Consider the following 27,434-nt stretch of genomic DNA (forward strand, 5'->3'; position numbering starts at 1 on the left):
TCATTTAAAGGCGAAATTTTGAGGGTACATAATCTTTATGTTCCTTTCAGGTTGAAAGGAAAGGTTAAAAGTTTGAGCGAGCCATGGTTTTGAAGGGATATTGGAAACTTGGTTCGAAAAAAGAGAGAGATCTACAATAAATATAGGAAGCATGGAGTAAATGAGGTGTTTCTGTGTTGTGCATACAGAGATGCTCTTCTGCACATCACTGTTGTAACGTGTGGTTATTTGTGTTACTGTTGCTTTTCTGTCAGCTTAAACCCATCTTCTCTGCCTACAACCATGAGATCATAAGCCATAGGAGCAGATGTAGGCCTATCGAGTCTGCTCCACGATTTCATCATGACTAACCCATTTCTCTCTGAACCCCAATCTCCTGCCTTCTCCCCATAACCTTTCACACCGTGACTAATCAAGAACCTAACAATGATCACCCTAAATGCACCAAGTAACCTGGCCACTACAGTCTCCCATGGCAATGAATTCCGCAGATTCAGCACCCTCTGGCTGATGAAATTCTGCTTCAGCTTTTTTTCTGAATGGACATCACTCTATTTTAACACTGTGCCCTCCGGTTCTCGACAGCCTTACCAAAGGAAACATCCTCTTCATGTCCACACTATCTCGGCTTTCAACATGTGATAGGTTTCAATGAGACTCTGCCCTTATTCTTCTAAATTCCAGCGCGTACAGGCTCAGAGTCTTCAATTGCTGTTCGTATAACCCTTTCATTCCTGGAAACGTTCTTGTGAATCTCCTCTGAAACCTCTTCAATGTCAACACATCCTTCCTTAAATAAGCAGCCCCCAATTGCTCACAATACACCGTGAGGCCTTACCAGGGTCTTTTACATATCGTATCTGCCTCCACCAACATTGCCGGCAGCCCATTCCACGCACTCACCACTCTCTGCGTATAAAACTTACCCTTGACATCTCCTCTGTACCTATTCCCCAGCACCTTAAACCTGTGCCCTCTTGTGGCAACCATTTCAGGCCTGGGAAAAAGCTTCTGACTATCCACACAATCAATGCCTCTCATTATCTTATACACCTCTATCAGGTCACCTTGTCAAATCTTGAAGTAGATTGGCAGCAGCAGAAGATCATGAACATGCATTCAGTGGCCAGGTTATTAGATATCTCCTATACCTAAAAGACGGACACCCCATGCATAAAATAGTGTTTTGAATTCTGTTTACTTTGTAACACGACACTGCCAACGACAATGAATTCGATAACGAACGTCCACAGGGAACATACAAGGCACAAAACACAGTAAATGTATCACATACAATACATAAAAATAGAATTAACAGAATAATATTAACAGATAAAAAATATTCTGTAGATATACAATTTGATATAAAGTGCAAAAATGGCGTACAGTTAAATATACAATAGTATAATCCTCAAACATGAGGAAATCTGCAGATGCTGGAAAATTCAAGCAACACACGCAAAAACTGCTGGTGAACGCAGCAACAGTATAGTCCTACTGGTTTTGTCACCAATAATGTGTTCTAGGTGGTAGCAGGGTGTTCATAGGCCTCACAGCCTGGGGAAAGAAGCTTGTACCCAGCCTAACAGACCTTGTTCTTATACTGCGGTGCCTTCATACTGATGGTACAGATTATGGGACGGATGGATGGGCTCCTTGACAGCACTGAGGGCTCTGCGAAAGAACGGCCTCTGGATTATATCCTGGATGATCTCTCTCTCTCTCTCTTTCCCTCCCTCTCCAACAAAGTGACAAACTCCAGTCACAACTCTGTGACAATGACACATGCAGTGTACAGCATCGCAGACTTCAAGGGGAAACACAGCAGTACAGCCAACATTGCTGCCTCACCCTGGACATGCTAGATGTTTTTTACACTTGATTCACGGCTAATAAGACTGAACCCGAGGAGAGCCGGCGATGAGACCTGCTCCTTGGTCATCTCTGTGGCTGAGGTACGTAGAACATTCCAACCTGTCAACAGCTGCAGGTCCTCAAAGTGTGTGCAGAACAGCTGCTGTGTTTATGGACATTCTTAATCTCTCCCTCTCCCAGTGTGTAGTGCCCTCCTGTTTCAAATCGTCCATCATTGTCTCTGTACCTAAAAAAACCAAGGTAGCATGCCTGAATGATTGGCATCCTGTCTCACTCACCTCAATTATAAGCAAATGCTTTGAGAAGCTGGTTAATGATTACATCTGCAGCATGCTACCACCCACATTGGACCCCTATAATTCGCCTACCGAAGGAAATGGTCTACCAATGATGCCAAAGCTACACTACTACACACTGTCTTCAAACACCTGGAGAAGAGGAATGCATATGTTAAAATGCTGTTCCTGAACTACAATTCAGCATTCAACACCATAGTTCCCTCCAGACTTGACAGGAAGCTCAGAGACCCTGACCTGCACCCCGCCTTGTGCAGCTGGATTCCGGACTTCCCACTGGATCGCCAACAGGTGGTAAGGATGGGCTCCCTCACCTCTGCCCCTCTGACCCTCAACACAGGTGGCCCCTCAGGGTTGTATCCTGAGTCCCCTCCCTTTATACACGACTGTGCTGCCACATGCAGCTCCAATCTGCTGATCAAATTTGCAGATAACACAACATTGATTGGCCTTATTTCTAGTAGTGATGAGGCAGCCGACAGAGGACAGGTTAACACCCTGACACAGTGGTACCAACATAACGTAACCTCTCCCTCAATGTCCAAAAAACAAAAAAGTTAATTGGATTACAGGAGGTACAGAGTCAGACTCACATTGATTAACAACAATGGGACTGCAGTTGAAAGGGTGAGTAGTTTCAAGTTGCTCATTATACATAGTCATCAAGGATGTCACCTGCACAGGCACAAGCAAAGGCAACAGAAAGTCAGGCAGTAAATTCAAGGGAAAACTCTTCACCCACAGAGTGATAACTGTTCAGAATCCATGACCACAGGCAGTGAGATAGGTCAACAACAAGGATGAATTTAAAAGGACTGTCGTGGCACAGGAACACTGGCAGGGACCAGCTGGGCTGAGGTGACACCCTACTGTACACTCTGTGTGTTGTAAATTCAATAAGTACCCAAGACAGAGTTTAAAATAGAACTGATTTATTTGCAACAGATCTAAATGGTGAAAGTCAGCAGAAGAAACTCCTCCCAAGTCCAGTGACCAGGGTGAAGAACAACAGCAATAAATAGAGTTCAATACCAATGGTCACTTTGAACTGAACTTTGGATTCAGCAACCATGATGGTTAAATATCTATCAAGCAGTTCATTTAAACTGTTTCCCCAGTGTGAACTCCGTAGTACCACAAGGTTAGATGACCAAGTGAATCTCTTCCGACATTCAGATCAGACGAAGTTCCTCTCTCCAGTGTGAACTTCCTGGTGTCTCTGTAGGGTGGATGACCGACTGAATCTCTTTCCACATTCAGAGCAGGAGAATGGCCTCTCCCCAGTGTGGACCTGCTGATGAGTCTGTAGGTTGGATGAACGATTAAATCTCTTCCCACATTCAGAGCAGGAGAACGGTTTCTCCCCGGTGTGAATTCGCTGATGTACTTTCATTTGAGATGACCGGGTAAACCCCTTCCCACAGTCTGAGCAGGTGAAAGGCCTCTCCCCAGTGTGAACTCGCTGGTGTGTCTGTAGGCTGGACGAGTCAATGAATCCCTTCCCACAGTCTGAACAGGTGTATGGCCTCTCCCCAGAGTGAATTCGCTGATGTACTGTCAGTTGAGATGACCGAGTGAATCCCTTCCCACATTCAGAGCAAGAGAATGGCCTCTCCCCAGTGTGGACTTGCTGGTGCATCTGTAGGTTGGACGAACGAGTGAACCTCTTCCCACATTCAGAGCAGATGAATGGCCTCTCTCCAGTGTGAATTCGCTGATGTACCTTCAGTTCAGATGACCGAGTAAACCCCTTCCCACAGTCTGAGCAGGTAAACGGCCTCTCCCCAGTGTGATATCGCTGGTGTGTCTGTAGGTCAGATGAGTGAGCAAATCCCTTTCCACAGTCTGAACAGGTGAATGGCCTCTCCCCAGTGTGAATTCGTTGATGTATCTTCAGTTTAGATGACTGAGTAAACCCCTTCCCACAGTCTGAGCAGGTGAATGGCCACTCCCCAGTGTGAACTGATTGGTGTGTCAGTAGGTCATATGACTGACTGAACCCCTTCCCACAGTCTGAGCAGGTGAACCGCCATTCCCCTGTGTGAACTCGCTGGTGTACCTTCAGTTCAAATGACCAAGTGAATCCCTTCCCACAGTCTGAGCAGGTGAACAGCCGCTCTCCAGTGTGAACTCGTTGGTGTCTCCGGAGGTTGGATGACTGAGTGAATCCTTTTCCACAGTCACAGCAGGTGAATGGCATCTCCCCAGTATGAATTGACTGATGTGCCAGTAGGTCGGATGACCGAGTGAATTCCTTCCCACAATCAAAGCACGTGAACGACATCTCCCCAGTGTGAACTGACTGGTGTGTCTGGAGGCTGGATGACCAAGTGAATCGTTTCCCACAGACTGAGCAGGTGAACAGCCTGTCAGTGTGAACTTGCTGATGTGTCTGCAGGTAAAATGAGTGAGTGAATCTCTTCCCCTAGTTCTCACTCAATTCATCAAGTCAGATGTCGGACGTTGTGAATCCCTCATACAATCAGTGCAGTTGAAGAAATGATCACTAGTGAACAAATGCTGGTGTGTTCTCAGCTCTCGGGTTTCAGTGGATTTCACTGAGTTACAACAGTAAACTTCATCTCAGACACAAAAGACATTTCCATCTGGGGTGAGATACTTCTTCATCACCAAGGATCAACATCTGGTGTCACAAAGAAAATATCTGGTCACTCCTTAAACACAGCAAAACTGACGTGTTGTCGTTTTTGAGATTACCATACACAAACCTTTTCCCTGTTTCTAACCTGTAAAAAGATTTACAAAAGTCATCAGTTGGTGAATGACCACATTTCTGGAAGTGTATGTTCATATAATGTGGTAGAAGAAATAAGAAATTAGAGAGCAAATTCAAGATCTGAGGCGTAAAGACACTTGGGATCTGTAAAGATGGTGGTGAAGAAGGCAGTAAAAACGTGTGCGTGGATTTGGAGGAGGTAGTGGAGCTACTTAATAAATACTTTGCTTCAATATTCACCAGGGAAAAAGACCTTGACAATTGTGGGGATGACTTACAGCGGACTGAAATGCTTGAGCATATAGACATTAAGAAAGAGGATGTGCTGGAGCTTCTGAAAAGCATTAAGTTAGATAAGTCACTCGGACTGGATGAGATGTATCCCAGGCTACTGTGGGAAGCGAGGGAAGAGATTACTGAGCCTCTTGCGATGATCTTTGCGTCATCAATAGGGACAGGAGAAGTACCAGAGAATTGGAGGGTTGCAAATGTTGTTCCCTTGTTCAAGAAAGGGAGTAGGGATAACCCAGGAAACTATAGACCAGGAAGTCTTACTTCAGAGGTGGGCAAGTTGTTAGAGAAGATCCTGTGAGGCAAGATTTATGGAAGGTAGTGGGGGTATGGGGAAAGAAAAAAATTTTTTGTTAAAAAAGGATTTATGAGCATTTGGAGAGACATGATCTGATTAGGGATAGTCAGCATAGCTTTGTCTAGGGCAGGTCATGTTTCTGAACCTGACTGAATTCTCTGAAGATCTATCAAAACACATTGATGAAGGTAGAGCAGTGGATGTAGTGTATATGGATTTCAGTAAAGCATTTGATAAGGTTCCCCATGACAGGCTCCTTCAGAAAGTAAGGAGGCATGACCTTGCTTTGTGGATCCAGAATTGGCTTGTCCACAGAAGGCAAAGGGTGGTTGTAGATGGTACGTATTCTGCATGGTCAGTGACCAGTGCTGCTCCACAGGGATCTGTTCTGGGACCACTCCTCTTTGTGATTTTTATAAATGACCTGCATGAAGACACAGAAGGGTGGGTTAGTAAGTTTACTGATGATGCAAAGACTGGGGGGTGTTGTGGATAGTCTGGAGGGTTGTCAGAGGTTACAGCAGGTCATCAATAGGATGCAGAACTGGGCTGAGAAGTGGGAGAGGAGTTCAACCTAGATTAAGTGTGAAGTAATTTATCTTGGTAGGTCAAATTTGAAGACAGAATATAATATAACTGTAAGACTCTTGGCAGTATGGAGGATCTGAGAGATATGGGGTCCCTGTTGATAGGACCCTCAAAGCTGCTGCGCAGATTGACAGTGTTGTTAAGAAGGCGTATGGTTTATTGGCATTCATCAACCGTGGGATTGAGTTCAATAGCCCTGAGGTAACGTTACAGCTACACAAGACCTTGGTCAGACCCCACTTGGAGTTCAGTTCTGATCACCTTACTACAAGAAGGATGTGGATACTATAGAGAGAGTGCAGAGGAGATTTACAAGGATGTTGCCTGGATTGGAGGGCGTACCTTATGAGAATAGGTTGCGCGTACTTGGCCTTTTCTCTTGGAGCGATGAAGGATGAGAGGTGACCTGATAGAGATGTATAGGATGATGAGGGGCATTGATCATGTGGATAGCCAGAGGCTTTTTCCCAGAGCTGAAATGGCTAACACAAAGGGGCATAGTTTTAAGGTGCTTAGAAGTAGGTAGAGAGGGGATGTCAGGGGTAAGGTTTTTACAAAGAGAGTGGTGGGTGCGTGGAATGCACTGCCAGCAGTGGTGGTGGAAGCAGATACAAAAGGGTCTTTTCAGAGCCTCTTAGATAGGTACATGAAGCTTAGAAAAATAGAGAGCTATGTGCTAGGGAAATTCTAGGAAGTCTCTAGAGTAGATTACATGGTTGGCATAACGTTATGCCAAAGGGCCTGTAATGTGCTGTAAATTTTGATGTTCTATGAAATCTACAGAATGTTGAAAAGCCTTGATAGATTGCTGTTGAGGTAATTTACTGTGTTATCCTGGTGTGGCCTTCTGTATATTGGTGATACCCAACGTAGATTGGGAGACCGCTTCACTGAATATCTATGCTGCATCCGCCAGAACAAGCGAGATCTCCCAGTGGCCACCCATTTTAATTACATTTCCCATTCACGTATGTTCATCCATGTTGTGATGAGGCCACACTTAGCTTGGAGAACAATACCTTTGTATTCCCTTTGGGTAGCATCCAACCTGATGTCATGACCACTGATTTCTCAAACTTCCAGTAAAGGACCCCGGCCCCCACTTTCACCATTTCCCATTCCCCTTTCCTTTCTCACCTTGAGTCCTTGCCTGCCTATCACCCCCTACTGGTGCACCTCCCCCATTTATCTGTCTTCCATGGCCTTCTGTCTCTTTTGCCAATCAACTTCATAGCTCTTTACTTCCTCTCTCACCCTCCAGGTTTGACCTATCACCTAGTGTTTCTCTCTCCCCTCCCTCCACCTTTTCAAATCTATTCCTCAGATTATTTTCTCCAGTCCTGCCGAAGGGTTTCGGCCCAAAGCATCGACTGTATTTTTTGACCAAAGATGCTGGCTAACCTGCTGAGTTCCTCCAGCATTTTGTCCGTGTTGCATAGACGTGGAGAGGATGCTTCCTATGGTGGGCGTGTCTAAGACCAGAGCACACAGTCTCAGAATAAAGAGATGTCCTTTTAGAACGGAGATGCAGAGGAATTTCATTATCTAGAGAGTGGTGAATCTGTGGAATTCATTACCACAGGCAGACGTGGAGGCAAAGTCATCGGGTATATTTAAGACAGAGGTTGATAGATTCTTGATTAGTCAGGGTATGAAGGAATACAGGGAGAAGGCACGAGATCGGTGCTGTGAGGCAAAATGGATCAGTCATGATGAAATGGCTCAGCACTCAATGGATCAAATTGCCTAATTCTGCTCCTATACCTTATGATCTGATAAGATACTTTTCTCATCTATACCTTAGATTATAGACATAGAAGAGTACAACACAGGAACAAGATGTTCTGTCCACAATATGTGCCAAACCAAATAAAAAACAAATCAGAAACACCCAAAAACTAATCTCACCTACCTACACCATGTCCATATCCCTCCATCTTCCTTCCATTCATGTGCCTATCCAAACATCTCTAAAAAGCTCCAATGCATTTTCCTTGACCACCATACCAGGCAGCACATTCCAGGCATCCACGGCTCTCTAAGTAAAAAAACACACCTCACATCCTCCTTGAACCTAGCCCCTCTCACCTTCAATACATGCCTCTGGTATCAGACGTTTCAACCCTGAGGAACAGATACTCTCTGTCTGCTCTAATTATGCCTCTCATAATCTTGTAAACCTCTTCCAGATCTTCCCTCAGCCTCCAACGCTCCAGAGAAAACAAACCAAGTTTGTCCAGCCTCTTGTGTAATAGCACATGCCCTCTAAATGAAACAGCATCCTTCCGCACCCTCTCCAAAGTCTCAACATCCTTGTTATAGCGGGTGACCAGAACTGCACACAATACTCCAGATGTAGACTAATCAGTTTTATCAAGTTGCAACATAACCTCCTGACTTTTGAACTCAATGCCTCAACTAATAAAAGCAATCATTCCATAAACCTTAACCACCTTATCGACCACTGCAGCCATTTTCAAGGAGCTCTGAACTTGGATCCCAAGGTCACTCTGCTCAGTAAAATGTTAAGGGTCCTGTCCTTAGCAGTTTACTGTTTCCTTGCATTTGCCCTACCAAGGTGCTATGGACCTTGATTATCTGGATTAAAATCCATCCACCATTTCTCTAACCATATCTGCAACTAATCATTTACATTCATTACAAACAGCAGAGGTCCCAGCACAGATCCCTGCGCAACTCGCTAGTTACAGACCTCAAGCTCAAATAAGTCCCTTCAATCACTACCCTCTGTCTTCTATGTGCACAGCCAGTTCTGAATCCAAACAGCCTATATGCCATAGATCTCAGGCATCTTCATCTTTTGGATTAGCCTCCCATGAGGGACTTCGTGAAATGCCTTACTAAAATCCATGTAGGCAACATGCACTGCCCTCCCCTCATCAATCTCGCTCATCACCTAGTCAGAAAACTGAATCAAATTTTTAAGGCTAAACCTGCCACACACAAAGCCATACTGGTTCCTCCAAATTAGGCCAAGGATGTCCAAATGCTCATATATCCTTTTCTGAAGAATTTTCTCCAGCAACTTTCCAGTCTACAGTTCCCAAGATTTTCCCTCGTTCTCTTCCAGAGGTCATGGTACATTTTGGTACCAACAACATAGGTAGGAAAAGGGAGGAGGACCTGAAAACAGACTACAGGGAGCTAGGAAGGAAGTTGAAAAGCAGGACCTCAAAGGTAGTAACCTCAGGACGACAGTGAGTATAGGAATAGAGTGAGGTGGAAGATAAATGTGTGGTTGAGGAATTGGAGCAGGGGGCAGGGATTCAGATTTCTGGATCATTGGGACCTCTTTTGGGGTCAGAGTGACTTGTACAAAAAGGACAGGTTGCACTTGAATCCAAGGGGACCAATATCCCAGCAGAGAGGTTTGCTAAGGCTATTGGGGAGAGCTTAAACTAGAATTATTGGGGCGTGGGAAACCAAACTGAAAAGACAGAGGAAGGGGCAGTTGGCACACAAATAGAGAAAGCTTGTAGACAGTGCGAGAGGGAGGTGATAGAGAAGGGATGCACTCAGACCGATGGTTTGAGATGTGTATATTTTTAACGCATTATGAACAAAGCAGATGAGCTTAGAGCGTGGATCAGTACTTGGAGCTATGATGTTGTGGCTATTACAGAGACTTGGATGGCTCAGGGGCAGGAATGGTTACATAGAGTGCCAGGTAGTAGATGTTTCAGAAAGGACAGGCAGGGAGGCAAAAGAGGTGGGGGGCATGGCACTGCTGATGAGAGATAGTGTCACGGCTGCAGAAAAGGAGGAAGTCACGAAGGGACTGTCTACTGAGGCTCTGTGCGTGGAAGTTAGAAACAGGAAAGGGTCAATAACCCTACTGGGTGTTTTTTTTTATGTAGTAACAGGGACATCCAGGAGCAGATAGGGAGACAGATTCTGGAAAGGTATAATAATAACAGGGTTGTCGTGGTAGGAGATTTTAATTTCTCAAATATTGATTGGCATCTCCCTAGAGTGAAGGGTTTAGATGGGGTGGAGTTTGATAGGTATGTTCAGGAAGGTTTCCTGACATAACAGATAAGCCTGCAAGAGGCTGTATTTGATCTGGTATTGGGAAATGAACCTGGTTAGGTGTCAGATCTCTCAGTGGAAAAGCATTTTGGAGATACTGATCACAATTCTATCTCCTTTACCATAGCATTGGAGAGGGATAGGAACAGACAAGTGAGGAAAGCGTTTAATTGGAGTAAGGGGAAATATGAGGCTATCAGGCAGGAACTTGGAACCATAAATTGGGAACAGATGTTCTCAAGGGTGGCAAATCTTCAGTGGATATTTGCATGGAGTTCTGCATAGGTACATTCCAATGAGACAGGGAAAGGATGGTAGGGTACAGGAACCGTGGTGTACAAAAGCTGTTGAAAATCTAGTCAAGAAGAAAAGCTTACGAAAGGTTCATAAAACTAGGTAATGATAGAGATCTAGAAGATTATAAGGCTTGCAGGAAGGAGCTTAAGTGGCCATGAGAAGGTCTTGGTGGGCAGGATTAAGGAAAACCCCAAGGCATTCCACAAGTATGTGAACAGCAAGAGGATAAGACAAGAGTGAATAAGAACAATCAAGTGTGACAGTGGAAAAGAGTGTATGGAATCGGAGGAGATAGCAGAAGTACTTAACGAGTAGTTTGCTTCAGTATTCACTACAGAAAAGGATCTTTGTGATTGTAGGGATTACTTACAGTGGACTGAAAAGCTTGAGCATATAGATATTAAGGGTGGATGTGCTGGAGCTTTTGGAAAGCATCGCGTTGGATAAGTGACCAGGACTGGATGAGATGTACCCCAGGCTACTGTGGGAGGCAAGGGAGGCAAGTGCTGAGCCTCTGGGAGTGATCTTTGCATCATCAATGGGGACGGGAGAGGTTCTGGGGGTATCTGTTCTGGGACCCCACTCTCTTCGTGATGTTTATAAATGACCTGGATGAGTAAGTGGAGGGATGGGTTAGTAAATTTGCTGATGACACAAATGTTGGGGGTGTTGTGGATCGTGTGGAGGGCTGTCAGATGTTACAGTGGGACATCGATTGGATGCAAAACTGCGCTGAGAAGTGGCAGATGGACTTCAACCCAGAGAAGTGTGAGTTGGTTCATTTTGGTAGGTCAAATATGATGGCAGAATATAGTATTAATGGTAAGACTTCTGTTGGCGCGTGGCCAAGTGGTTAAGGCATTTGTCTAGTGATTTTAAGGTCGCTAGTTCGAGCCTTGGCTGAGGCAGCTTGTGTGTCCCTAAGCAAGGCACTTAACCACACATTGCTCTGCCACGACACCGGTGCCAAGCTGTATGGGTCCTAATGCCCTTGGACAACATCCGTGGCGTGGAGAGGGGAGACTTGCAGCATGGGCAACTGCTGGTCTTCCATACAACCTTGCCCAGGCCTGCGCCCTGGAAACCTTCCAAGGCGCAAATCCATGGTCTCATGAGACTAACGGATGCCTATAAAGGTAAGACTTGGCAGTGTGGAGGATCAGAGGGATCTTGGGGTCCAAGCCCATAGGACACTCAAAGCTGCTATGCAGGTTGACTCTGTGGTTAAGAAGGCATACGGTGCATTGGCCTTCATCAACCGTGGGATTGACTTTAGGAGCTGAGATGTCATGTTTCAGCTATGTAGGACACTGGTCAGACCCCACTTGGAGTACTGTGCTCAGTTCTGGTCGCCTCACCACAGGAAGGGTGTGGAAATCATAGAAAGGGTGCAGAGGAGATTTGCAAGGATATTGCCTGGATTGGGGTGCATGCCTTACTCGAATAGGTTGAGTGAACTTGGCCTTTTCTCCTTGGAGTGACGGAGAATGAGAGGTGACTTGAGAGAGGTGTATAAGATGATGAGAGGCATTGATTGTGTGGATGGTCAGAGGCTTTTTCCCAGGGCTGAAATGGCTAACACGAGAGGGCACAGTTCCAAGGTGTTTGGAAGTAAGTACAGAGAAGATGTTAAGGGTAAGTTTTTTTATCCAGAGAGCGGTGAGTGCGTGGAATGGGCTGCCGGCAACGGTGGTGGAGGCAGATACGATAGGGTCTGAGACTCCTGGATAGGCACACAGAGCTCAGGAAAATTGAGGGCTATGGGTAACCCTAGGTAATTTCTAAAGTAAGTACATGTTTGGCACAGCATTGTGGGACAAAAGATCTGTATTGGGTTGTAGGATTTCTATGTTCTGTGATCTTAAACAGAGACACATGAGCCACTTACCAGTCCTCCAGGACCACACCTGTGCCCAGAGAGGACACAAAAGATACTGGTCAAGGGCCAAGCAATTTCATCTCTTGCTTCCTTCAATAACCTGCGGTTAATCTCACCAGCCCCATTATCCACCTTGTGACTAAAGAACCAGTTATCAGAAGATTGATGCCGATAAGAGGACAATGGGGGAACATGCAAGGTGCTAATAAGAGAGAGACGAGAGAGATTACTGAAAGGAGACATGGTTCCGAGTATTGTCAGAGACCGGTGGCTTTGAACCCTGAACCGTTTGAAGTTTGATGGACAGGCGATACCCCAGCAGGGGGACAGGTTCGCTAAGGCAACAGACACACGACTCCACGAGGTAACGAGACCCTGGAAGCGGTGTGCCCCCACAAGTTAGTGGGAGTTTTGGAGGTCTGATCGCGGGACCAGCCATAGACGCACAGGGTAGAAAGGTACGGGTCGGCGGGAACCTGGTATGTGAGTTCGCCCTTGCCTGGGTGCCCGGTTCACCGCAGAAGAACGGTCGTATCCGGAACGGAGGGGTCACAGTCGGTGACCTCAGAAGACATTACAAAGGGCTCGCCCGAAAGCAAACTGCGAGGAATATCGAAGGTCTGTGTGGAATCCGTTTTGAATATTCATTCGCTTTCGCTCTCTCTCTTCTCCCTGCCCCAACGGCACAACAGTGATTACTGTGAACTGAACTGAACTCAATTGAATTGAACTTTGCGTCACTTGAAACTGATCATTTACCCCTAGACTGCGATAGAGCTTGATATCCTTTTGATTAGAGTACTGTGTTGCTTATTTCTTTAATAAAACTTTCTTAGTTCCAGTAATCCAGACTCCAACTAAGTGGTCCATTTCTGCTGGTTTGGCAACCCAGTTACGGGGTACGTAACAACCTTAATACTCATGAGAAAATCCAACTCTTCCTCCTCCATGACCCCTAAATGCCCTAACGTATTTATAGACTCAGCACTGATCTCCTGGTCCTCCATATCCTTTTCCTTGGTAAATACTGAAGCAAAGTTCTCATTAAGTACCTCAGTCACATTCTGCACATCCAAGCAAATGTTACCCCTTCATCCTTGAGTGGTCCCACCCTCTCTCTAGTTATCCTCTTGCTCTTTATGTACGCACAGAATGCCTGGGGGTTTACATTGACTTTTCATGGTCCTTTCTGGCTTTCCTAATTGCCTTATTTAGTTCCCTTCTGGCTTCTTTATCACCCCCATGTGCTTCATTTGTTCTCATCTGCTGTTGCTTTACATACTGCGGAGAAATTACTTTAGTCAGAGGGTGGTAAATCTGTGGAATTTGTTTCCACGAGTGGCTGTGGAGGCCAAATCACTGGGTACATTTAAGGCAGAGATAGATAAGTTCTTGATTAGCCAGGGCATCAAAGGGAATGGGGAAAAGACAGGGGAGTGGGGATGACTGGAAGAATTGGATCAGCCCATGATTGAATGGCGGAGCAGACTCAATGGGCTGAATGGGCTATGTCTGCTGCTTTATCTCATGGTCTTATTTCTTGACTAAAGTCATCACCTCTCTGGACATCCAAGGTTCTCCTATCTTTCCATTCCTGTCCTTCCCTGACAGGAACATAACTTTCATGTACTTTGCGCAATTGATCTTTAAACATCCCCATGATAACAACCCTGTTATTTTTACATGTCCTGAATCTGATTACATATCTGTTTGGTGGCTATAGGGGGTCTGGAGTACAATCCCATCACCATGATTACACTGTTCTTATTCCTGAGTTCTACTCAAATGTCCTAAACCTCCATTCTGTCTCCCCTGGTTATCAGTGCAACTCCACCCCCTCTTTTACCTCCTCCTCTATCTTCTGTAAAATTTCAAAAACCTGGTACATTAATCACCCATTCCTGCCCCCCTCTCAACCAATAACTACAACATCGTGGTTCCCTGTACAGATCGATGATCTAAGTTCATCACTTTACCTATAATACTCTTAGCATTAAAATAAACACACTTCAAACTATCTAACCCATCATATGTTACTTCGATTTTGCCTTTTGGTACTTCCCCTGACATTTACCTTCTGGTCCAAACCTTCCAATTCCCAGCCGCCTGAAAAAGTCATTTTAACTATATGACCGAGACACTTCTGCCCATCTTCAGTCTGTGGCTTGGCTCAGTTTCATTCCTTCCATTCGTATTATTTGCTGTTCCCTGTGAGATGCGTGTGTGTCTGGCCACATAGTTATTGAAATGCTCCCAGACAGATGGCCTTTGTTGCTACACAGCTGGATTTCTTATGATTTTAATTTAAAGTACTGTGCTATTTTCAGGCCGTGTAAAGATTTTCTGCTCACACCAATGGTTGGTCCGCACAGCTGTAAAAATGCGAGAGGGAACATTGATATTATTTCAAGTTTGATGGCAATGCCAATGAATATCTTGCGAAGTGATGTGAAATCTACAGGTCACTTGTTACCCAGGGCAACAGTGATTGATATCAGTACATACCCTGATAGAATGGTGTAAAACATGTTAGAATCAAAAAACACTACAGCACAGAATACAGGCCATACGGCCCTTCTAGTATGTGCCGAAACATTATTCCGCTAGTCCCATTGACCTGCATCCAGTCCATAACCCTCCAGACCTCTCCCATCCATGTACCTATCCAAGTTATTCTTAAAACTTAAGAGTGAGCCCGCATTTACGTCAGATGGCAGCTCATTCCACACTCACACCACTCTGAGTGAAGTTCCCCCAAAACCTTTCCCCTTTCACCCTAAAGCCATGTCCTCTCGTATTTATCTCTCCTAATCTAAGTGGAAAGAGCCTATTCACATTTACTCTGTCTATACCCCTCATAATTTTGTAAACCTCTATCAAATCTCCCCTCATCCTTCTACGCTCCAAAGAATAAAGTCCTAACTTGTTCAAATCTTTCTCTGTAACTGAACTCCTGAAGACCCGGCAACATCATAGTAAATCTTCTCTGCACTCTTTCAATCTTTCTGATATCCTTCCTATAGTTAGGTGACCAGAACTGTACATAATACTCCAAATTTGGCCTCACCAATGTCCTATACAGCCTCCCCATTACATCCCAACTCCTACACTCAATACTTTGATTTATGAATGCCAAGATGCCAAAAGCTTCTTTACAACTCTGTCTACCTGTGATGCCACTTTCAGGGATTTATGTATTTGAACTCCCAGATCTCTTTGTTCCTCCGCACTCCTCAGTGCCCTACCATTTACTGTGTATGTCCTACCTTGATTTGTCCTTCCAAAATGCAACCCCTCACACTTGTCTGCATTAAATTCCATCTGCCATTTTCTGGCCCATTTTTCCAGTTGGTCCAGATCCCTCTGCAAGCTTTGAAAGCCTTCCTCGCTGTCCTCAACACCTCCAATCTTGGTGTCATCAGCAAACTTGCTGATCCAATTTACCACGTTTTTGTCTAGATCATTGATATAGACAACAAACAACGATGGTCCCAGCACAGATCCTTGAGGCACACCACTAGTCACAGGCCTCCAGTCTGGTTAGCAATCATCCACTATCACTCTGTCTTCTCCCACACAGCCAATTTCGAATCCAGTTTACAACCTCTCCGTGGATACCTAGTGTCTGAACCTTCTGAACTAACCTCCCATGTGGGACCTTGGGACCTTACTTAAGTCCACGTAGACATCATCCACAGCCTTTCCTTCACCTACTTCCTTGGTAACCTCCTCGAAAAACCCTACAAGATTTGTTAAACACGATCTACGATGCACAAAGCCATGCTGACTATCCTTAATCGGCCCTTGGCTGTCCAAATACTTGTATATCCGATCTCTCAGAACACCTTCCAATAATTTACCTACTACTGATGTCAGGCTCACCGGCCTGTAATTACCTGGTTTTCACAGATAGAAAGTTCTAGAACACGAGGAGGTAGAATAAAAGTGATTTGCGTGGGTGGAGGGTGTTTAAATATCATTTGCACAAGTGTAATGTTCCTGTTAGAAGGAAGGATGGGGATGGAACGTAAGAGAACCTTGGATGTCCAGAGAGGTGAATTTAGTTAAGACGAAAAACAAATAAATAGAGGGGTTCTATTTTTTTTTCCATGCGTCACTTATTGCCATTTTTTTTGACTAGGAACTACATTTTTGTTCAGAGTTCCTAATCACTGGATTTAAATATCTGGAGCTCGGCAATGCTGGGAGACCCATCTGCTCCTTTACCAAGCCCCTGTGCTTGCAAACACACTGAATGACCTAGCGGGGAAAGCGCTGGTAGTGTCAACGATGGCTGCCTATTTACCCAGAAACCCCAAGAGCGAAAGAGCCATCCCAGCCGTCACGGTCCCAGCGATGTGCATGCGCTGCAGAAAAGGCAGCACCATCGCAGATCAGCAGAAAGCTCCCCAGGGCCCAGGTGCGGATCGTGGGGCTCAGAGAGAGGGAAAGGACCGGGGCTGTTGGGGTACGGAGTCTCACTGTGTCCAGAGCTCACGGAAGTTGTCCCTCAGTCACGGTTCGTACGCCGATGCCAACGAAATCCCGGATTTTACCGTGGTTCCTACCTGCTACTGAAATCCTTCTCGGTCTGCGCGCGCATGCGCGATTTTCCGGAACTGGCTGCGTCCTTTGCGCATGCGCATTTGATCGTCTGGTAACGGGCGGCGAATACTGGAACAAACACAATAAGGACTGTAGACGCTGAAAATCCAAAGCAACTCACATAAATACGCTGTAGGAATTCAGCAGCCCAGGCAGCATTTATGCAAACGAATAAACAGTCGGTCTCTCTACAGGACTGAGAAGGAAGGGGGAAGATGAAAGATTAAAAAGTTAGGGGAGGGGGAAGAGGCTAGCTAGAAGAAGACCAGATTGGGTGAGAAAAGTCAAGATCTGGAAAAGAAGAAAAATCTGATAGGAGAGGACTATTCCGAGTTTGAGGCTTGACGGTCGACTGATCTAAATCTCTCCACTTCTCTCTGGATAACAATCACTTGCCTTCCACCACCACCACCACTCTAATCAAGCTGGCGGAACTGGTCCTTACTCTCAATATTTTCTCCTTCGCCTCCTCCCACTTCTTTCAAATCAAACGTGTAACCATGGGCACTCTTATCGGTCCCATCTATGCCTACCTACGTGGCACAGGTCATGTTCCAAACCTACACCGGTATCGCTCCCCAACTCTTCCTCGGCTACATTGACGATTGTATTGGTGCTACTTCCTGCACTCGTGGTGAGTTTATCAACTTTCCTTCCAACTTCCAAACTGCCCTCAAATTTACCTGACCCATTTCTGACACCTCCCTCCCCTTTCACGATCTCTCTGTCTCTATCTCTGGAGACAGTTTATCTACTGATATCTTTTGTAACTCTTTTGATTCTCACAGCTATGTAGACTATACCTCATCCCACCCTGTTACTTGTAAAACTGCTATCCCCTTATCTCAGTTCCACCATCTCCACCGCATCTGCTCTCAGCCTTTTCATTCCAGAACTAAAGAGATGTGCACCTACTTCAAAGAAGGGGGCTTCCCTTCTCCACCTAAAACACTGCCCTCAATCGCATCTCTTCCATTTCTTGCACGGGAGAATAGGCTGCACTCAGCCTATTCTCCCACTGCTCTACCACAGATAGGGTTCTTCTTGTCTTCACCTACCACCCCACCAGCCTCCACGTCCAGTACATGATTCATCTGTCATCTCCAATGGGATCTCACCATTGAGTACATCTATCCCTCCTGCTCCCTCATTTTCAGCTTTCTGCAGGGATCACTCCTTACACGACTCCCTGTCCATTCCTCCCTCGCCACTGATCTCCGTTGAGGTACTTATCCTTACAAGTGGGACAAATACCTGCCCCTACACCTCCTCCCTCACGACCACTCATGGCCCCAAACAGTCCTTCCAAGTTGGGTGACACTTCACCTACGAGTCTGTTGGGGTCATCTTCTGTATTCAGTGCCCCAAGTGTGATGCGACCCGATGTAGATTGTTTCATCCAGCACCTCCACTCCATCCGCCAGAAAAAGTGGAATCACCCTGCAGCTACTCACTTCAATTCCACTTCCCATTCCTATTCTGACATCTCAATCCATGTCCTCTGCAATGAGGCCACACTCAGCTCGGAGGAGCAACACCTGATATTCCATCTGGATAGCCTCCAACCTGATAACACGAACATTCATTTCCTGAAGTCTGGTAATTGCCATCCCATTCGCTGTTAGTGTTTCTCTCTCTCACCTTATCTTTTTTCCTGCCCATCACCTCGCTTTGGTGCTCCTCCTCCCCTTTCTTCCATGGTCTTCTGTCTTTTCTGATGAGATTCCCCTTCCTCCAGCCAATTAACTTTCTATCTCTTTACTTCACCCATTCATTCTCTCCCGGTTTCACCTATCACCTGCCACCTAGCACTTTTGCCTCTCCTTTCCCTACCTTCTTACTCAGACTTCTCCCCTTCCATCTCAGCCGGAAACGTCAATTGTTTATTCTTTTCCTGGCCTGCTGAGTTCCTCCAGCATTGTGTGTGTGTGTATGTGAGTGAGAGAGAGAGAGAGAGAGATCGCCGGTCGGTGGTAAGAGTGGGCTCCCTCACCTCCACCCCTCTGAGTCTCAACACAGGAGCCCCTCAGGGCCGAGTACTAAGTCCCCTCCTTCACTCCCTGTATACCCATGACTGTGTCGCCACCCACAACTCTAATCTGCTAATTAAATCTGCTGATGACACTACATTCATTGGCCTAATCTCAAACAATAATGAGGTGGCCTACAGGGAAGAAGTCATCTCTCTGACACAGTGGTGTCAAGTAAACAACCTCTCCCTGAATGTTGCAAAAACAAAGGAGCTGGTTGTGGACCACAGGAGGAATGGAGACGGGCTAACCCGTATTGACATCAATGGATCTGGGGTTGAGAGGGTGAACAGCTTTAAGTTTCTTGGCATCCACATCACCGAGGACCTCACATGGTTTGTACATACTGGCTGTGTGGTGAAAAAGGCACAACAGCACCTCTTTCACCTCAAATGGTTGAGGAAGTATGTTATGGGCCCCCAAATCCTAAGAATTTTCTACAGAGGCACAATTGAGAGCATCTTGATTGGATGCATCACAGCCTGGTTTGGGAACTGTACCTCCCTTAATCGCAGGATTCTGCAGAGAGTGGTGTGGACAGCCCAGTGCATCTGTAGTTGTGAACTTCCCATGATTCAGGACATTTACAAAGACAGGTGTGTAAAAAGGGCCTGTGGGATCACTGGGGACCCAAATCATCCCAACCACAATATATTCCAGCTGCTACCATCCGGGAAATAGTCATCGTCGTCTGAACCCTTAGTGCCTAGGTGGCACATGGGGCCTCTCCGGGAAATGGTACCGCAGCATAAAAGCTAGGACCAACAGGCTCCGGGACAGCTTCTTCCACCAGGCCATCAGACTGATTAACTCATGTTGATTTGAGTGTATTTCCATGTTACTTTGACAGTTCTATTTACAGTTGACCTTTACTAATCTGACTATCTGTAATTCGGTTCCTTCGATAATCCGGCACTGATTATGCTTAATGTGATCCTTCTGTAATTCAGCATTTTCACTAATCGGGCACTCCTCAAGTCCCAGTGGTGCCGGATTAGTGAAGGTCGACCTGTATTATAAATTACTATGATTACACATTGCACATTTAGACAGAGACATAACGTGAAGATTTTTATTCCTCATATGTGAAGGATGTAAGAAATAAAGTAAATTCTAATCCTATTCTATTCTAACTCCTGGATAGGTACAGAGTTTAGGAAAATACAGGGCTATGGGTAACCCTAGGTAATTTCTAAAGTAAGTACATGTTATGCACAGCATTGTGGGCCGAAGGCCCTGTATTGTGCTGTAGGTTTTCTATGTTTCTATGAGTATTGAAATGGTTAATTTTTATAAACCTGTGGAAAACTTTCTATTGATTTGTGTCACCTGGTTCGGATATGGCCCAAGGGCGGAGTGAGAGTCACTGAAGCAGGTCGATAGTTCACTGACTTTATTGTGAACAGTGTTAAATGGAAGAGAATACAATAAACACTAAGCCAAACAGGGCCATCAACTAAAACTTTCAAATGGGAGTTGAAGCCTACACTGTGGCTAAAGGGAATAACTAAATATAAAACAAATACCCTGCACTGCTAGTTTTCAGAGTCAATTCACTCAACAGTCCAATTTCTCAGGCAAGGCCAAATGCAAGCAGGCAACGAAGCGTTGCCATGTTGGGGTCAAGTTTCAACAACCATTATGACGGAATGAATGTAGTTAAATACTATCACAATGAATTAATAATTAGCTGACATGTGCATATTCATGAGCACAATTGCCGTATCTGCTGTGCCGCTGAATCCGTGATTGTGACAGATTTGTTATAATGTATATATAGTTCTAGCTCACGAAAGGTGGTATGATGTGGGGATTTTAACGCACATAGTTCTCTGTGGTGTTGTTCGTGGAATGATGGTAATAGATATTTATAGATGGTAATAGATATTTTTAGATATTTCCCATCTTGTGCTTCTTCATGATGGGAGGGGTACGAAATGGAATGTTCACAATAATTCTGAAACCGTTATGGATTTAACTTTAGTTTCAAACATACTGGCTGGACGAAGTATGTGGGATGTTTCGGGTAATGAAACATTGGGGAGTAATCATATTCCTATATTTTTAAGCTTGGGTTGGGATTTGTATCGGGGTCAGACTGCTGTTTTCAGGAGGTTGTAATTGCAATATTTTTTGACTTTGAAAAAGCATATGATATCAAAAGACGGACTTTTAATTAAATAATGGAAATTTAGAGTGAGGGACTTGCTAATTTTTTTCCAAGTTTTCAATTTGGACAATCTATTGTGAGGGGATCCAGGAGTGCCCCTATTACCTGTTTGAAGACAGACAGAGAGAGAGTTATTTATCATCGATGGTTTGTTTTAAAAAGAGAGAGAAAGACGAAGCTTGACGGTTGGACTGTCACTTTAAGGCACTGGAAGTAACTTTGGATTTCTACTGAGTTGGGTTTGGAGACAGCACTGCGCAGCTCGAAGGTTGCTATGGTGACCAACAGGACATTATTGATGTTACTTACAAGGACTTGTTGCATGCTCGCATTCCTTTACAGACAAAGGAAGGAGGGACTCTTTGAATGACAGATGATGCTCAGCCTGGTGAGATAAATAGGAGGTCAGATGGTACAGACCTCAGACACATGATTCGGCACTGAATGAGCATTGTTGTGCCCGCAGAGAAAGTGGGTTTTGGAGGATCGATCAGGCGGATTGATCCAAGTGCTCTGCCAGTGAAAATTCAAAGGCAAGACCGGTGGGGAGTTGTCCATGTGTCCGACCCTGACCTGGGTAGACAGCTCAACCACACCGAAGTACGGTCCCCTTTGTTGTTAAGTCACAGTCGGTGACTTGTGAAGGATTTTGGAGGACGACAAGAAAATCAATGGCAACACCTCACCTGAAGACTCAACTCACTCACTCTCTCTCTCCATCGCTATTCAACTACATACCACAAACAGAACTGAACTGAACTTTACTCAATATCGTAAGACTGTATCTTTTTACCCCTAGACTTAAAGAAGCTTGGTTTTCATACATATTTTTCCACCCTTACTGCTTTACTTACTTATATATATAATTCTTGCTGACCTGTTTGATTTATCTTCACTTAGTTTACTGTATTACGTAGTTATTAATAAATATTAGTAGTTATTAGCAATACTAGACTCCAAAGTGGTTTCTATTTCTGCTGGTTTCTTTATTCCCATTACGGGGTACGTGACACTATGCAGATATCGGTGGGCAAGGTATTTTCTATGAGTTAGAGAATGGGACTGCACAAGGAAGTATTCGTACCCCGTTATTATTTAATATTATGATTAATAATATTTTCTCGGAGCCTCCTTTTGGCAGCCCATGGAGTAAGATGCGTGTTGACGCTACTCCTTCCTTTCACAACTTACATTCCACTGCTAGTTTTGTTTAAACTTTGAAGATTTATTACTTTTAGTGAAGGATTTATGGTTTAATTATGATGGCTGGAACTTGATGTGGAATTGAATTAAGAGGTGGCAAAATTGCTTCCGAAGCTGAACAAACAAAGGAGTCAGAGGGAGTCTCTACTTCAGAAAGAATGTTTACTTTGATGCAAGATATTAATACCAAGACCGGAATGGTGGACAATAAGATTGATAGACTGACGAATGCTAATGAAAAGCTTGAAAAAAACATCTCTGCTGTCCAGGAATCTTTGAGGAATTTGGAATTTCAATATCAGACGATTAAAAAGGACACTAATAGAATTGGAAGAGAACAGCAGACAGTGAATCAAGTGATTAAAGAACAAGAATTAAAGATATCTACTATAGAAAAGAAAATTGTTGAGGTTTCTTCAGAATTAGTAAGAATTAAGAAGAAAATGATTGATCTGGAAAGAAGTCGTAGGATGAATTTATGCATGCTGGGTTTGTCTGAAAACATGGTGAGCCACTAAAGTTTTTTATGATATGCTATACTTTTTAGTGAGATACTTGAAGCTCCTTCGATGATAGATAGACCTCACCCTCCACCTGAAGCCTTCTGTTGAAATGAAACCTCACCCTGTGATTTTATGTTTGCATCACTTTACTACTAAAGAAGCAATTCTTCGAGATGCTAGGAAGCAGGGGAAGCTAATTTATAATGGAGTAGAGATTCGTATAGTTGAAGATTTTGCACCAGAGGTTTATGCAGAAAGAATTGAATATCGGGATGTAATGGCTGAACTTTATAAGAAGAACTGTCATCCCTCTTTGTGTTATCCAGCTCGTTTGAGAATTTCCCTGCCCAACGCTCACCCAAAACGGTTTGACTCCCCAGAAGAGGCTCAGAAATTTATAAAGGAGTTTATGCCTCTCTTGCAAGCAACTTAAACACTTAATCCTTAGCTGGGAGTCATTTGTAGCTGGATTGTTGAAAGTTTAATCTACGTTTTATGTCTGCCCAGACATCATTTTGGCTGTTTCATTTTTTCCTTTAGGATTTGTAAGAGTTTGGTCTTCCGAAATAATAGAAGGAAGTACTTTTTCTAGTCTATTTGCTAATAACTTAGAAAAAACTTTAGAATCAACATTTAATAAAGATATTGGTCTATAAGATGCACATTGAGCAGGGTCTTTATCCTTCTTTAGTATTAAAGAAATTGATGCTCTATTAAAAGATTCCGGAAGTTTACCAAGTTTCAAAGAAGCCTCAAAAACCTTATAGAGCCAAGGAATCAATAAAGAAGCAAAACATTTATAAAATTCAACGGTAAACCCATCAGGGCCAGGAGCTTTCCCCAGATTCATAGAAAAAATAACATTCTTAATCTCATCCATTGTAATGGAAGTATCTAATAAAGAAGACATATCCTGTGAAATCAGAGGGAAGTCTAACTTATCTAAAAAATCATTCATATATTTAGAATCTCGAGGAGACTCTGATTGGTATAAAGAAGAATAAAAATCACAAAAGGTTTGATTAATCCCCACATGATCCAATATCAATCGATCATTTTGGTTATAAATCTGATTGATTTGAGATTTAACATAATTAGATTTCAATTGATTAGCCAGCAGCTTGCCAATTTTATCACTGTGAACATAAAAATCACTTCTTGTTTTCTTTAATTGGTTTACAATCGAGGACGAGAGAAGTAAACTGTGTTCCATTTGAAGTTCAGTTCTTTGTTTGTATAGCTCCTCAGAAGGAGCCATAACATATTTCTTATCAATTTCTTTAATTAATTTAAAGGTTTTATTAAAGGTCGTTACTCTTTTTATAATATTCGTACATTGTTAAATATCGTTTATACTCCCTCACAAAATGTTCCTGAGTGTGTTATTTCTTTAGATGCCGAGAAAGCTTTTGATAGAGTAGAATGGCCTTATTTATTTAAGGTGCTTGAAATGTTTAATTTTAGCTTGAAATTTATATCCTGGATTAAACTGTTATATTACTCCCCTGTAGCCTCGGTTCGTACTAACTCCTTAAACTCACCTTTTTTTCCTCTCTTTCGTGGTACTCGACAAGGCTGTCCTCTTAGTCCCCTATTATTTGATATTGCATTAGAACCTCTTGCAATTACTATTCGAGAATCTTTAAATATTACTGGGATAACTCGGGGATTAAAGTCCCATAAATTATCACTCTATGCTGATGATTTACTTTTATATATTTCTAATCCTGAGAGATCCATTCCTGCTGTTTTAGAGTTATTAGCACAATTTGGTCTTTTCTCAGGTTATAAATTAAATCTTAGTAAGAGTGAACTTTTTCCGATTAATAAACATCTTCCCTTATATTATAAATTTCCATTTAAATTGATTAATAATTACTTTTCATATCTTGGGATTAAAATTACTTGTAAACATAAAGATTTATTTAAGACTAACTTTTTACCATTAATAGACCATATTACTCAACTTTCATCTAAATGGTTTCCCTTATATTTAACTTTGATTGGTCGTATTAATGCAGTTAAGATGTTTTTTTTGCCAAAATTTTTATATGTGTTTCAGGCATTACCAATTTTCGTTCCTAAATCTTTTTTTGATAAAGTTGACTCTAAAATTTCTTCATTTATTTGGCAGAACAAGAATCCGAGACTGGGTAAAATACATTTACAGAAAGCTAAGAGAGATGGAGGTTTAGCATTACCTAACTTTAGATTTTATTATTGGGCTATTAATATTCGACATATGAAATTTTGGTTACTTGACCGGGACATACTATTTATTCCTAAATGGGTAGCATTGGAATTACAATCTGTTCAGGGTTATACACTTGGTTCTATTTTGGGTTCCTCTCTTCCTTTTGATTCGAAACGTCTTAAGCAGGTCTCTAACCCGATAGTTAAATATGCTTTGCGCATTTGGTTTCAATTCAGAAAATTTTTTGATCTTAATCAATTCGGGTTAGCGATTCCTATTTTAGGTAACATATTTTTTCCTCCCTCTTTTACGGATCGCGCTTTTCAAACTTGGAAGACTAAGGGTATTTTACGGTTTTTGGATTTATTTTTAGATGGTTCCCTTATGTCTTTTGAACAATTATCTAATAAATATAACTTATCAAGAATACATTTTTTTAGATATTTACAAGTTAGAAATTTCCTAAGTACTATACTTACTTCCTTTCCAATGCTTCCTCCTATATATATTTTAGATTCGATAATTAACCTTAATCCATGTCAGAAAGGTGCATCGGTTATGATTTATAATATTATTATGAAACTTAGGAAAGCTCCATTTGATAAGATTAGGGTAGATTGGGAACAGGAATTGGGGCTTACCATTTCTGTGGATGATTGGGGGCAGATTTTACAATTAGTTAATACTTCCTCTATTTGTGCTAAACATTCCCTAATTCAATTTAAAGTGGTTCATAGAGCACATATGTCCAAAGATAAGTTAGCGCGTTTTTACTCGCATATTAATCCTTTCTGTGATAGATGTTCGGGGCAGATAGCCTCTTTAACTCATATGTTTTGGTCTTGCCCTACTTTGGAAACTTTTTGGAGAGATATTTTCAATATTATTTCTAAGGTATTAAATATAGATATCTCTCCTCACCCTATTACTGCTATCTTTGGACTACCTAAAATTTCTAGTAATCTTTCCCCTTCAGCCCGTAGAATGATTGCATTTCTTACTTTAATGGCGAAAAGATGTATTTTACAACATTGGAAAGAGCTTAATGCTCCAACTACCTTTTTTTGGTTTTCTCAGACGATTTTATGTTTGAATCTGGAGAAAATTAGAAGTAACCTTTATGATTCTTCATTTAAATTTGAACAGATTTGGGGACCTTTTATTCGATATTTTCATTTAATGTAATATTTACCCTTCTTGTTTTTTCTTCACTGTTTTAATGGAGGTCGGGATTGAGGACGTGATTTTAAGTTTAACTCTGTTTGGTTTCAAGTTAGCCCATTGCTTTGCTTTGCTTTTAGTTAGTTGCACGGTGGGTTTTTTTTTTGGGGTTTTTTTTTTCTTTTTTTTTCCATTGATATATATAAAATCTAGTATACTATTATGTTATTTTGGTTTCTTATGCTTAAATTACATTGTTTGTAGTATTTTCTTTTTGGTATTGTTATCTTTTGGAATTTTATTATACTTTAACATTGTATTAATGTTTATATGGCTTACCTTTTTTGTATACTTACTCAATAAAAAGATTTAAAAAGAAAGGATTTGTAAGAGTTTAACACTAGTCGTAACATATTATTTGGTTGGATCTATCTTTTTTTGAATATATTGTCAATTTTTATTAAATGAATTTAAGATGGCCACTGTTAACTACGTTTTAACCTCTGTTTGACATAATATCAAAATATTTGGAATTTGTTTATCTCTTCATGTATGTGTTGTTGTGGCTTTAGTCAGCGTATAACTTTTTAAGAAGAGTCTGCCTATTGGAGTCAGGGTTTAAGGGATTATAGTTTAGCATGCTGTCCACCTATTGGATGGTTTTCCGGCTTTGGGTGGCGGGGGTGGAGCTATTAGTTTAGGCTTTTTCGACTGGGCAGTCCTGAAATGTTTTCCTGTCAATCATGTTTTTTTTTCTCTGATCGAATCCATAAGTTGTTCTTCCCTGCAGGTTTTGTCTGTGCCAGCGCACTAACTTATTTTATAAAATCTTAAATTAAAGCCTTATTATGGATGTTAATAACATTAGTATAATCTCTTGGAACCTGAATGGCTCGAACCAACCTATTAAGCATAGAAAGATCTTTAAGAAATTAAAAAACACTCCAAGCCGATATTATTTTTGTTCCAGAGGCCCATATCTGTAGGGAGGGAGATTGAAAACTTTTTTTTTTGGAGGGGCTTTCAGTTTCACTCTTCATCAGTAACTAAAATTAGAGGGGTATCTACTTTTATTAATTTTGAAATCCCTTTTGTACATTTTAATACTGTCACTGATTCAATTGGAAGATACTTAATTGTTACTGTTTGATGGCTTTGGTGTGTGTGTATGCACCTAATGTAGATAGCTCTGAATTTTTTAAGAGGTTATTTTCTGCGTTGCTGAATTTAATTGAATATAAGTTGATCATGGGTGGT

General features: G+C 42.7%; 2 protein-coding genes across 10 annotated transcripts in view; one reads left to right on the plus strand and one right to left on the minus strand.

Annotated features, from left to right (window-relative positions):
* The window catches only part of LOC134342609 (zinc finger protein 229-like), a 112,206-nt gene that overhangs the window by 58,903 nt on the left and 25,869 nt on the right, over positions 1–27,434 (plus strand). The window lies entirely within an intron of this gene.
* The window catches only part of LOC134342610 (zinc finger protein 239-like), a 48,595-nt gene that overhangs the window by 7,057 nt on the left and 14,104 nt on the right, over positions 1–27,434 (minus strand). For 2 of the 9 annotated variants that reach the window (XR_010017049.1, XR_010017052.1), the window contains exon 2: positions 16,880–16,985. The exons of 1 other annotated variant lie outside the window; for it this stretch is intronic. Coding sequence is in view for 5 of the 8 variants with exons in the window: in XM_063040935.1 (XP_062897005.1) it covers positions 3,349–4,455 (1,107 nt within the window). In the remaining 3 variants the exon portion in view is untranslated. Of the gene's footprint in view, positions 1–916; positions 4,919–5,777; positions 5,922–14,385; positions 14,684–16,617; positions 16,855–16,879; positions 16,986–27,434 lie in introns of those variants that run through there. 6 more of the 9 variants (XM_063040935.1, XR_010017050.1, XM_063040937.1 and 3 more) reach the window with 6 other exon arrangements.

This window comes from Mobula hypostoma, chromosome 2 (assembly GCF_963921235.1).
Source record: "Mobula hypostoma chromosome 2, sMobHyp1.1, whole genome shotgun sequence".
In the NCBI taxonomy this organism is placed as follows: Eukaryota; Metazoa; Chordata; class Chondrichthyes; order Myliobatiformes; family Myliobatidae; genus Mobula; species Mobula hypostoma.